General features: G+C 46.8%; 1 protein-coding gene across 1 annotated transcript in view; it reads left to right on the forward strand.

Annotated features, from left to right (window-relative positions):
* Positions 1-13,087, forward strand: part of ndc1 (NDC1 transmembrane nucleoporin) — a 37,541-nt gene extending 24,454 nt beyond the window's left edge. The window contains exons 11-18 of the mRNA XM_084139458.1: positions 532-702; positions 2,925-3,209; positions 3,440-3,546; positions 3,686-3,736; positions 10,182-10,245; positions 10,356-10,456; positions 11,014-11,174; positions 12,590-13,087. Coding sequence (XP_083995584.1) covers positions 532-702; positions 2,925-3,209; positions 3,440-3,546; positions 3,686-3,736; positions 10,182-10,245; positions 10,356-10,456; positions 11,014-11,174; positions 12,590-12,653 — 1,004 coding nt within the window. The 3' untranslated portion in view covers positions 12,654-13,087. The remainder of the gene's footprint in view (positions 1-531; positions 703-2,924; positions 3,210-3,439; positions 3,547-3,685; positions 3,737-10,181; positions 10,246-10,355; positions 10,457-11,013; positions 11,175-12,589) is intronic.
* Positions 13,088-13,641: the final 554 nt, after the last annotated feature.

A 13,641-nucleotide genomic window follows, 5' to 3' on the forward strand; every position in this document is an offset into this window, starting at 1 on the left:
CTGTAATTCCCAGAGGCATGTCGTTCTGTCTGTAATTCCCAGAGGCATGTCGTTCTGTCTGTAATTCCCAGAGGAATGTCGTTCTGTCTGTAATTCCCAGAGGAATGTCGTTCTGTCTGTAATTCCCAGAGGCATGTCGTTCTGTCTGTAATTCCCAGAGGCATGTCGTTCTGTCTGTAATTCCCAGAGGCATGTCGTTCTGTCTGTAATTCCCAGAGGAATGTCGTTCTGTCTGTAATTCCCAGAGGAATGTCGTTCTGTCTAATTCCCAGAGGAATGTCGTTCTGTCTGTAATTCCCAGAGGCATGTCGTTCTGTCTGTAATTCCCAGAGGCATGTCGTTCTGTCTGTAATTCCCAGAGGCATGTCGTTCTGTCTGTAATTCCCAGAGGCATGTCGTTCTGTCTGTAATTCCCAGAGGAATGTCGTTCTGTCTAATTCCCAGAGGAATGTCGTTCTGTCTGTAATTCCCAGAGGCATGTCGTTCTGTCTGTAATTCCCAGAGGAATGTCGTTCTGTCTGTCCCTCCCAGGTGGTCACCCTCACATCTGGACGGCCCTGAGTAAGGAGTGTCTGTCTCTGTTGTCTGACCTGACTGAGAGGCTGGTAGTGTACCATGACGCTGTAGCCACGAACGGACGGGCCAAGTCCCAGTCGACAGGAAGCAACAAGCGGTCCGCCGCCACCTCGTCGGAAAGCTCCGGTAGCTACTGCTCTGTCAGTGGTGTCTCTCTGAAGAACATTATTTTTTGCAGTGCATTCGGAAAGTATTCAGACCACTTGACTTTTTCCACATTTTGTTACGTTACAGCCTCATTCTAAAATTGATTAAATAAATAAAAATCAGCAATCTACACACAATACCCCATAATGACAAACAAAAACAGGTTTTTAGAAATGTTTGCAAATGTATTAGAAATAAAAAATGGAAATATCACATTTACGTAAGTATTCAGACCCTTTACTCAGTACTTTGTTGAAGCACCTTTGGCAGCGATTACAGCCTCGAGTGTTCTTGGGTATGACGATACAAGCTTGGCACACCTGTATTTGGGGAGTTTCTCCCATTCTTCTCTGCAGATCCTCTCAAGCTCTGTCAGGTTGGATGGGGAGCGTCGCTGCACAGCTATTTTCTGGTCTCTCCAGAGATGTTCGATCGGGTTCAAGTCCGGGCTCTGGCTGGGCAACTCAAGGACATTCAGAGACTTGTCCCGAAGCCACTCCTGTGTTGTCTTGGCTGTGTGCTTAGGGTCGTTGTCCTGTTGGAGGGTGAACCTTCACCCCAGTCTAAGGTCCTGAGCGCTCTGGAGCAGGTTTTCATCAAGGATCTCTCTGTACTTTGCTCTGTTCATCTTTCCTTCAATCCTGACTAGTCTCCCTGCCGCTGAAAAACATGATGCTGCCACCACCATGCTTCACCGTAGGGATGGTGCCATGTTTCCTCCAGATGTGATGCTTGTCATTCAGGCCAACGAGTTCAATCGTGGTTTCATCAGACCAGAGAATCTTGTTTCTCATGGTCTGAGAGTCCTTCAGGTGTCCAAGCGGGTTGTCATGTGCATTTTACTGAGGAGTGGCTTCCGTCTGGCCACTCCACCATAAAGGCCTGATTTGGTGGAGTGCTGCAGAGATGTTTGTCCTTCTGGAAGGTTCTCCCACCTCCACAGAGGAACTCCGGAGTTCTGTCAGAGTGGCCATCGGGTTCTTGGTCACCTCCCTGACCAAGGCCCTTCTCCCCCGATTGCTCAGTTTGGCCAGGCGGCCAGCTCTAGGAAGAGTCTTGGTGGTTCCAAACTTCTTCCATTTAAGAATGATGGAGGCCACTGTGTTCTTGGGGACCTTCAATGCTGCAGACATTTTTTGGTACCCTTCCCCAGATCTGTGCCTCGACACAATCCTGTCTCGGAGCTCTACGGACAATTCCTTCGACCCCATGGCTTGGTTTTTGCTCTGACATGCACTGTCAACTGTGGGACCTTATATAGACAGGTGTGTGCCTTTCCAAATCATGTCCAATCAATTGAATTTATCACAGGTGGACTCCAAGTTGTAGAAACATCTCAAGGATGATCAATGGAAACAGGATGCACCTGAGCTTAATTTCAAGTCTCATAGCAAAGGGTCTGAATACTTATGTAAATAAGGTATTTCTGTTTTTATTTTTAATACATTTGCAAAAATGTCTAAGAACCTGTTTTTGCTTTGTCATTATGGGGTATTGTGTGTTGATAGAAGATGATTGAAGTTTAAAAACAAAAAACAAACCAATTTTAGGATAAGGCTGTAACATAACGATGTGGAAAAGGTCAAGGGGTCTGAATACTTTCCGAAGGCACTGTACATGTAGCTGTTTATTTGAATTTTTCCCAGGTCGGTAAACTGCGTTCACAGTAGATAAGGCACGGGGGGGGGGGGGGGGTATGGCCAATATACCACGGCTAAGGGCTGTTCTTACGCACGATGCAACGCAGATTATACAGCCTGGATACAGCCCTTAGCCGTGGTATATTGGCCATATACCACAAACCCCTGAGGTGCCTTATTGCTATTATAAACTGGTTACCAAGGTAATTAGAGCAGGAAAAATACATGTTTTGTCATACCTGTGTTATACGCCAATCAGCATTCAGGGCTCGAACCACCCAGTTTATAATCATGTATACATTCTGGAGAACATTCTGAACCAACGTAAAAAATAGAAGTGGTCAGCCAATCATGGGATGCAGCTTTGTTTTACAGCCTTGAACTAACACGTTCTTCTAATCAACTGCTCATCAAGATCTTGATTAGAGTCAGCCTTGTTAGTGCAGGGCTGGAACAAAAGCCTGCTCACCCTGTATCTCCCCAGAACCAGGGTTGAGGTCAGATCACCTTTTTAAGAGCATGTTAGTCCTTTAAAAACATGTTTCTGACTCCTCCTCCCAGTATCTTCTGTAGATATGGAGGATATGAAGACTCCTCGGCCCAGCGCGCTGATCAGAACCCCTGGCTCGGTGTTCTTGCGTTCCTCTGTCGGGGCGGGGCTGGGTGGGCTGCGAGCTCCCCTGACTGCCCCTTTTACCCCGGACCTAGACAGCCCCTTCTCCTCCCCTGCCCTGCGGCGCCTCGCTGGCCCCCTGGAGCCTCCGGGGCCCCTGTCCCCCGGCTTCAACTCCATCCAGAGCCCTCACGTCATGAGGAGGGGCCCCAAACTCTGGTCTGCTTCTACAGGTGAGGGCCAGCCCAGGGGCCACATACGGCTGATTTTACTAATGGACTGGACTATTATTTCACTAGCAATGCTGCTATTACTGCAATGAGCCAAGGGATCGCATAGTATGACTGGTATCATATTATCATTCACCTTTCAGAACCATGGATTAGTTTTTAACGTTGACAAGTCAACAACAGTGATGTTTATTGACCTATGAATTCAGACCATTCTTTGTGTGTCTGTCTAGACTCCCAGCTGAACAGCAGTCCCACGCCATCTCCTGGTCCCGCCCCCACCCAGGCGGATCTCAAACCCTCCTTCCTTGTTGCCTTCCTACAGAACAGGAAGGACCAGGTACTGCCTTGCATTTATAAACATGTTCTCCCGTTTGGTACCTACTGAATAGGACCCTGTATTATTAGGACCCTAAATGGTGTATTATTTTACACTATACTTCATTCCTTTGTATTAACATTGTAATTGTCCCATTCAGGTTAAACATTTCTTGGCAAAGCGGGTGCTGATAATGTATTTGTTTAACAAGGTAAGGTTGTGTGTACCTGCATGCTGTTTCTGGGTTGTGGGACTAGGATGCTGTCTCTGGGTTGTGGGACTAGGATGCTGTCTAGGTTGTGGGACTAGGATGCTGTCTAGGTTGTGGGACTAGGATGTTGTCTCTGGGTTGTGGGACTAGGATGCTGTCTCTGGGTTGTGGGACTAGGATGCTGTCTCTGGGTTGTGGGACTAGGATGCTGTCTCTAGGTTGTGGGACTAGGATGTTGTCTCTGGGTTGTGGGACTAGGATGCTGTCTCTGGGTTGTGGGACTAGGATGCTGTCTAGGTTGTGGGACTAGGATGCTGTCTCCAGGTTGTGTGTACCTGCATGCTGTTTCTGGGTTGTGGGACTAGGATGCTGTCTCTGGGTTGTGGGACTAGGATGCTGTCTCTAGGTTGTGGGACTAGGATGTTGTCTCTGGGTTGTGGGACTAGGATGCTGTCTAGGTTGTGGGACTAGGATGCTGTCTCCAGGTTGTGTGTACCTGCATGCTGTTTCTGGGTTGTGGGACTAGGATGCTGTCTCTGGGTTGTGGGACTAGGATGCTGTCTAGGTTGTGGGACTAGGATGCTGTCTCCAGGTTGTGTGTACCTGCATGCTGTTTCTGGGTTGTGGGACTAGGATGCTGTTTCTGGGTTGTGGGACTAGGATGCTGTCTCTAGGTTGTGGGACTAGGATGCTGTCTCTGGGTTGTGGGACTAGGATGCTGTCTCTAGGTTGTGGGACTAGGATGCTGTCTCTGGGTTGTGGGACTAGGATGCTGTCTCTAGGTTGTGGGACTAGGATGTTGTCTCTGGGTTGTGGGACTAGGATGCTGTCTCTGGGTTGTGGGACTAGGATGCTGTCTAGGTTGTGGGACTAGGATGCTGTCTCCAGGTTGTGTGTACCTGCATGCTGTTTCTGGGTTGTGGGACTAGGATGCTGTCTCTGGGTTGTGGGACTAGGATGCTGTCTCTAGGTTGTGGGACTAGGATGTTGTCTCTGGGTTGTGGGACTAGGATGCTGTCTAGGTTGTGGGACTAGGATGCTGTCTCCAGGTTGTGTGTACCTGCATGCTGTTTCTGGGTTGTGGGACTAGGATGCTGTTTCTGGGTTGTGGGACTAGGATGCTGTCTCTGGGTTGTGGGACTAGGATGCTGTCTCTGGGTTGTGGGACTAGGATGCTGTTTCTAGGTTGTGGGACTAGGATGCTGTTTCTGGGTTGTGGGACTAGGATGCTGTCTCTGGGTTGTGGGACTAGGATGCTGTTTCTAGGTTGTGGGACTAGGATGCTGTTTCTGGGTTGTGGGACTAGGATGCTGTCTCTAGGTTGTGGGACTAGGATGCTGTCTAGGTTGTGGGACTAGGATGCTGTCTCCAGGTTGTGTGTACCTGCATGCTGTTTCTGGGTTGTGGGACTAGGATGCTGTTTCTGGGTTGTGGGACTAGGATGCTGTCTCTGGGTTGTGGGACTAGGATGCTGTCTCTGGGTTGTGGGACTAGGATGCTGTCTCTAGGTTGTGGGACTAGGATGCTGTCTCTGGGTTGTGGGACTAGGATGCTGTTTCTGGGTTGTGGGACTAGGATGTTGTCTCTGGGTTGTGGGACTAGGATGCTGTCTCTGGGTTGTGGGACTAGGATGCTGTCTCTAGGTTGTGGGACTAGGATGTTGTCTCTGGGTTGTGGGACTAGGATGCTGTCTAGGTTGTGGGACTAGGATGCTGTCTCCAGGTTGTGTGTACCTGCATGCTGTTTCTGGGTTTTGGGACTAGGATGCTGTTTCTGGGTTGTGGGACTAGGATGCTGTCTCTGGGTTGTGGGACTAGGATGCTGTCTCTGGGTTGTGGGACTAGGATGCTGTTTCTAGGTTGTGGGACTAGGATGCTGTTTCTGGGTTGTGGGACTAGGATGCTGTCTCTGGGTTGTGGGACTAGGATGCTGTTTCTAGGTTGTGGGACTAGGATGCTGTTTCTGGGTTGTGGGACTAGGATGCTGTCTCTGGGTTGTGGGACTAGGATGCTGTCTCTAGGTTGTGGGACTAGGATGCTGTCTAGGTTGTGGGACTAGGATGCTGTCTCCGGGTTGTGTGTACCTGCATGCTGTTTCTGGGTTGTGGGACTAGGATGCTGTCTCTGGGTTGTGGGACTAGGATGCTGTCTCTGGGTTGTGGGACTAGGATGCTGTCTCTGGGTTGTGGGACTAGGATGCTGTCTCTAGGTTGTGGGACTAGGATGCTGTCTAGGTTGTGGGACTAGGATGCTGTCTCTGGGTTGTGGTACTAGGATGCTGTCTCTGGGTTGTGGGACTAGGATGCTGTTTCTGGGTTGTGGGACTAGGATGCTGTCTCTAGGTTGTGGTACTAGGATGCTGTCTCTGGGTTGTGGGACTAGGATGCTGTCTCTAGGTTGTGGGACTAGAATGTTGTCTCTGGGTTGTGGGACTAGGATGCTGTCTCTGGGTTGTGGGACTAGGATGCTGTCTCTAGGTTGTGGGACTAGAATGTTGTCTCTGGGTTGTGGGACTAGGATGCTGTCTCTGGGTTGTGGGACTAGGATGCTGTGTAGGTTTTGGGACTAGGATGCTGTCTCTAGGTTGTGGGACTAGGATGCTGTCTAGGTTGCTAGGATACTGTCTCTGGGACTCATGGGCTCACTGCATGTTCTTCCCCAAATCATCCCTAACAAATCATCTACGTAACGCTGGAAGTTACCTGGTCTAGCATTCTCACCATTCATTACTAATTAAACTGAGAGAATTACATTTTTAGCAGACGCTCTTATCCAGAGCGACTTACAGGAGCAATTAGGGTTAAGTGCCTTGCTCACGGGCACATCGACAGATTTTTCACCTAGTCGGCTCGGGGATTAGAACCAGCGACCTTTCGGTTACTTAACCACTAAGCTACCTGCCGCCCCAACAAGAATAGCTCTATCATTCAGGCATTAGTCATTCAACATTTTAAGCTAAAGTGTTTGTTAGGTCATAAGCCTGTATTAGAAGATGCTTAAACATTATTAAAAGATAAAAAGTGATTGTATTGAATTGTGTTTGGGAAATAAATATAGACATGGTTTTAAAAAGGTTGTGGTAATATTTCAATCTGTACAGAAATGTAGGTGTCTTAACTTACCCCATACCCGGCTTAACTTACCCCATACCCGGCTCAACTTACCCCATACCCGGCTTAACTTACCCCATACCCGGCTTAACTTACCCCATACCCGGCTCAACTTACCCCATACCCGGCTTAACTTACCCCATACCCGGCTCAACTTACCCCATACCCGGCTTAACTTACCCCATACCCGGCTTAACTTACCCCATACCCGGCTTAACTTACCCCATACCCGGCTTAACTTACCCCATACCCGGCTTAACTTACCCCATACCCGGCTTAATTTACCCCGTACCCGGCTTAACTTACCCCGTACCCGGCTTAACTTACCCCGTACCCGGCTTAACTTACCCCATACCCGGCTTAACTTACCCCATACCCGGCTTAACTTACCCCATACCCGGCTTAACTTACCCCATACCCGGCTTAATTTACCCCATACCCGGCTCAATTTACCCCATACCCGGCTTAACTTACCCCATACCCGGCTTAACTTACCCCATACCCGGCTTAACTTACCCCATACCCGGCTTAACTTACCCCATACCCGGGTTGTGCCAAGAGACCACTTTGTGGACAAGCTATGTTTTCAAAACTGTAATGTTTACATTATTTCTGATTTATTTCCAGGGATACACAACATCCTGAAATATATGTAGATATCTTTGTTAGAAAGAATACTATATTTCCCTTGATGGATTGATGCTGAATGTAAAACAAAAATGGCTCAACTTACCCCACCCTCCCCTACTAATTAAGCTCACACACTCCGTCTTTCTGAAATGACCAATGGCATCTAAAGGCCTTAGCTACTGCCTGGAGCCAGAAGCTACCCGGTAGCCAGCGTTAACGGAGCTAATCAGGTCAATAGAATGCTGTTCATGGTGCTGGTTATTTGAATCGCTTCCAACTGAAGCATACTAGTTATCTCCTCCACCTTCCTCTGTCCTACATTTACATTTACATTTTAGTCATTTAGCAGACACTCTTATCCAGAGCGATTTACAGGAGCAATTAGGGTTAAGTGCCTTGCTCAAGGGCACATCAACAGATTTTTCACCTAGTCGGCTCGGGGATTAGAACCAGCGACCTTTCGGTTACTGGCACAACGCTCTTAACCACTAAGTTACCTGCCGCCCAGCATGCTGTGATAGCCAGGGACCTCTCCATACCATATTATCACTATACTTAGGTGCTGATAGCATATGTATTGCGATTCTATATGTGTTACGATTTGATACTGAGATTTTGTTTGCGAATATATTGTCAAATATAAGTGCTAAAAACATGTTGGCTCACTAATTTAAAAAGAAGACTGAGAACAAGCAATAGGAAAATACTGTAGTGTTGATGCAGACAGCCGCCTTGCGCTAGCTAACCATACCTTCTACAAAAATCGATACTTGGAGTCAAAGTAGCGATATGATATATCGTCCAAAAATTATATATTGCGGTATGTAACTGTATGGATCCCCCCCATCACTAGATAGTAGACATGGACTTATTATTTATTTATTATTACATGGACGATGTTGTCATCATGTAACTGTATGGATCCCCTAACACCATACTATTGCTGTCGTCATAGTTAGCTATGGCTAACACCATACTATTGCTGTCGTCATAGTTAGCTATGGCTAACACCATACTATTGCTGTCGTCATAGTTAGCTATGGCTAACACCATACTATTGCTGTCGTCATAGTTAGCTATGGCTAACACCATACTATTGCTGTCGTCATAGTTAGCTATCGCTAACACCATACTATTGCTGTCGTCATAGTTAGCTATCGCTAACACCATACTATTGCTGTCGTCATAGTTAGCTATCGCTAACACCATATTATTGCTGCCGTCGTAGTTAGCTATGGCTAACACCATACTATTGCTGTCGTCATAGTTAGCTATCGCTAACACCATATTATTGCTGCCGTCGTAGTTAGCTATGGCTAACACCATATTATTGCTGCCGTCATAGTTAGCTATCGCTAACACCATACTATTGCTGTCGTCATAGTTAGCTATCGCTAACACCATATTATTGCTGCCGTCGTAGTTAGCTATGGCTAACACCATACTATTGCTGTCGTCATAGTTAGCTATCGCTAACACCATATTATTGCTGCCGTCGTAGTTAGCTATGGCTAACACCATACTATTGCTGTCGTCATAGTTAGCTATCGCTAACACCATATTATTGCTGCCGTCGTAGTTAGCTATGGCTAACACCATATTATTGCTGCCGTCATAGTTAGCTATCGCTAACACCATACTATTGCTGTCGTCATAGTTAGCTATCGCTAACACCATATTATTGCTGCCGTCGTAGTTAGCTATGGCTAACACCATACTATTGCTGTCGTCATAGTTAGCTATCGCTAACACCATATTATTGCTGCCGTCGTAGTTAGCTATGGCTAACACCATACTATTGCTGTCGTCATAGTTAGCTATCGCTAACACCATATTATTGCTGCCGTCGTAGTTAGCTATGGCTAACACCATACTATTGCTGCCGTCCTAGTTGGCTATGGCTAACGCCATATTATTGCTGTCGTCGTAGTTAGCTATGGCTAACACCATACTATTGCTGCCGTCCTAGTTGGCTATCGCTAACGCCATATTATTGCTGTCGTCGTAGTTAGCTATGGCTAACACCATACTATTGCTGCCGTCCTAGTTGGCTATGGCTAACGCCATATTATTGCTGCCGTCCTAGTTAGCTATCGCTAACACCATATTATTGCTGCCGTCATAGTTAGCTATGGCTAACACCATACTATTGCTGCCGTCATAGTTAGCTATGGCTAACACCATACTATTGCTGCCGTCATAGTTAGCTATGGCTAACACCATATTATTGCTGCCGTCATAGTTAGCTATGGCTAACACCATACTATTGCTGCCGTCCTAGTTAGCTATCGCTAACACCATACTATTGCTGCCGTCCTAGTTAGCTATCGCTAACACCATATTATTGCTGCCGTCATAGTTAGCTATGGCTAACACCATACTATTGCTGTCGTCCTAGTTAGCTATGGCTAACACCATACTATTGCTGCCGTCATAGTTAGCTATGGCTAACGCCATATTATTGCTGCCGTCATAGTTAGCTATGGCTAACACCATACTATTGCTGCCGTCATAGTTAGCTATGGCTAACGCCATATTATTGCTGCCGTCATAGTTAGCTATGGCTAACGCCATACTATTTCTGCCGTCATAGTTAGCTATGGCTAACACCATATTATTTCTGCCGTCATAGTTAGCTATGGCTAACACCATATTATTGCTGTAGTGTAACTGAGTTTCCTAACTCATTGTTGTCTCTCCCTGCAGCTGCCGGAAGCTTCCAGTCAGGCCCTGTTCGCTGACAGCCAGGCTCACATATGGGCTCTAGAAGGTCTTTCATTCTTCATAAAAACTCATCAGACTTTTGCGCAGAAAACAACAAGATTTCACATTCTTGTAAAGATGTTGATATTAGCCTAATCTCCTCCCTTCTTACTGTAGGTCTGTCTCACCTGGTGGCGGCGTCCTACTCTGAGGACCAGTATGGTATCGTTCAGACCACCCTGCCTGCCATCCTCAGCACCATGCTGGTGTTACAGGAGGTGAGATGTCAGCTGTGTTCTGGAAAACCTTGGTAGAGCATGGGTGAAGCAGCTTCAGACCTGCCTACTTCTCACTTAAACAAAGTTGTTTTTTAATTCAACAATGGTACAGTATCTGCTGCTTCCCATTTACCTATCCTTAGTTGGTCATGTTTCACTAAATCATTTGTTCGATTATGGGGAAAAATCGACATAAATATATGTTAGCGTAAACCCAGCCATACCAAGGGTGCTTAGTGCCTGACTGTCTTCCCTCCCCCTCCTCCCCCTCCCCCTCCTCACCCTCCCTCTCCTCACCCTCCCTCTCCTCACCCACCCTCTCCTCACCCACCCTCTCCCTCCCTCTCCTCACCCCTCCCTCTCCTGACCCACCCCTTCACCCCTCCCTCTCCTCACCCCTCCCTCTCCTCACCCCTCCCTCTCCTCACCCCTCCCTCTCCTCACCCACCCCTTCACCCCTCCCTCTCCTCACCCCTCCCTCTCCCCCTCCCTCTCCTCACCCCCCTCCCCTCCCCTCTCCTTCCTCCTCACCCCACTCCCTTCCTCCTCTCCTCCAGGCCGTGGACCGTCACTTCAAGCTACCCCATACCTCCTCTAAACCAGGTCACTCCTCCTGCAGTATGGGAGACGGCAGCTATAAGACGCTCCGCTTCGCCCTACGATCCACCCTCAAGACCGCTGTCTACAGGATCACAGCCACCTTCGGAGAACACCTCCAGTAAGGATAGCAGATGTAGTCAAATATGGGGTGATGGAGCTAGAAGATACTGTAATATGGAGTGATGGAGCTAGAATATACTGTAATATGGGGTGATGGAGCTAGAAGTTACTGTAATATGGGGTGATGGAGCTAGAAGATACTGTAATATGGAGTGATGGAGCTAGAATATACTGTAATATGGGGTGATGGAGCTAGAAGTTACTGTAATATGGGGTGATGGAGCTGGAAGTTACTGTAATATGGGGTGATGGAGCTAGAATATACTGTAATATGGGGTGATGGAGCTGGAAGTTACTGTAATATGGGGTGATGGAGCTAGAAGATACTGTAATATGGGATGATGGAGCTAGAAGATACTGTAATATGGGCTGATGGAGCTAGAAGATACTGTAATATTTACATTTACATTTTAGTCATTTAGCAGACGCTCTTGGGTGATGGAGCTAGAAGATACTGTAATATGGGGTGATGGAGCTAGAAGATACTGTAATATGGGGTGATGGAGCTAGAAGATACTGTAATATGGGGTGATGGAGCTAGAAGATACTGTAATATGGGGTGATGGAGCAAGAAGATACTGTAATATGGGGTGATGGAGCTAGAAGATACTGTAATATGGGGTGATGGAGCTAGAAGATACTGTAATATGGGGTGATGGAGCTAGAAGATACTGTAATATGGGGTGATGGAGCAAGAAGATACTGTAATATGGGGTGATGGAGCAAGAAGATAATGTAATATGGGGTGATGGAGCTAGAATATACTGTAATATGGGGTGATGGAGCTAGAAGATACTGTAATAGGGGGTGATGGAGCTAGAAGATACTGTAATAGGGGGTGATGGAGCTAGAAGATACTGTAATATGGGGTGATGGAGCTAGAAGATACTGTAATATGGGGTGATGGAGCTAGAAGATACTGTAATATGGGGTGATGGAGCTAGAAGATACTGTAATATGGGGTGATGGAGCTAGAAGATACTGTAATAGGGGGTGATGGAGCTAGAAGATACTGTAATATGGGGTGATGGAGCTAGAAGATACTGTAATATGGGGTGATGGAGCTAGAAGATACTGTAATATTTACATTTACATTTTAGTCATTTAGCAGACGCTCTTTGGTGATGGAGCTAAAAGATACTGTAATATGGGGTGATGGAGCTAGAAGATAATAGTAAAGTAGGGTTGGCAGTTGAGAACACTCAAGTAGAGGCCAAACACTCAATTGCTCCATCACATACCTTTATTGCTTCATAATGTATTGGTCCCACAATGAATTTTGTCTGGTCATCTACTACTTTATAGAATAGGTGTTTGCAGTTGTGGATGTGAAACTTAGTTTGGATGTTTATCCTTGTCCTACTCCTGCGAACACTGATCTGATTGTTTGATTTGTGTGTCTCTGGTTTCCAGCGCTGTCCAGATGTCAGCAGAGCACCGGAAGAAACTGCAGCACTTCCTGGAGTATAAAGAGTGAAGGCATGAGAGACAGGAGTGTGTCTGATAATGGTAGTGTGACTGAGTTGATATTAATATTGTGTGTGTTCTTCCTATTGAAAGATCTTGAAAGTGCCGCTTCAAATTGGATGCCTATAGTACTGTTCATGGGAAACGAGATTGCTACCAAGTTTTTGTTAGTTTTTTGTTTTTTTTGTAATGTACATTATTTGTTTGTTTTTTGTCTTATCAGACCATTTTGTAATGAGCTCGTCAATAAAGTTTCGTCCGGCTGATAAATTGCTACAAAAGATGCATGTCAATGTTTCTGCTTTTTTATTTTTTTACTCAAATGAATGTGAGTGTGATTGTGACATGAGTCTAGGAAGTCTTTGAAAAGTCACCTCCAGCAACTTTTCAGTTCACATATGATCGATGACCACATGGTGAACGAATAAAATGTTTTGTAAAGATGCCTTGGTCACGTTTTGGTTCATGCAGATTCATCTGCAGAGACGTGTTTTGCCCAGCAGAGGGCGCTGCATCGCGCACCGCCACAGAGACGTTACATTACATTTACATTTTAGTCATTTAGCAGACGCTCTTATCCAGAGCGACTTACAGTTAGTGAGTACATACATTATATTTTTCATACTGGCCCCCCGTGGGAATCGAACCCACAACCCTGGCTTTGCAAACGCCATGTTCTACCAACTGAGCTACATCCCTGCCGGCCATTCCCTCCCCTACCCTGGACGACGCTGGGCCAATTGTGCGCCGCCCCATGAGTCTCCCGGTCGCGGCCGGCTACGACAGGGCCTGGATTCGAACCAGGATCTCTAGTGGAACAGCTAACACTGCGATGCAGTGCCTTAGACCACTGCGCCACTCAGGGCAGCGTAGTCCTCAACACCCCCGCGACGTTTCCGGTACTGTAGTAGCTAATTGGCGGATGTCGCAGGAGAGAACCTTAAAGTGAAAAAAGATGTGATTAGCACGGCACAATGGAAGTCCGATTTCTTGGAGGG

This window comes from Coregonus lavaretus (genome assembly GCF_964263955.1).
Source record: "Coregonus lavaretus genome assembly, chromosome: 23".
Taxonomy (NCBI): Eukaryota; Metazoa; Chordata; class Actinopteri; order Salmoniformes; family Salmonidae; genus Coregonus; species Coregonus lavaretus.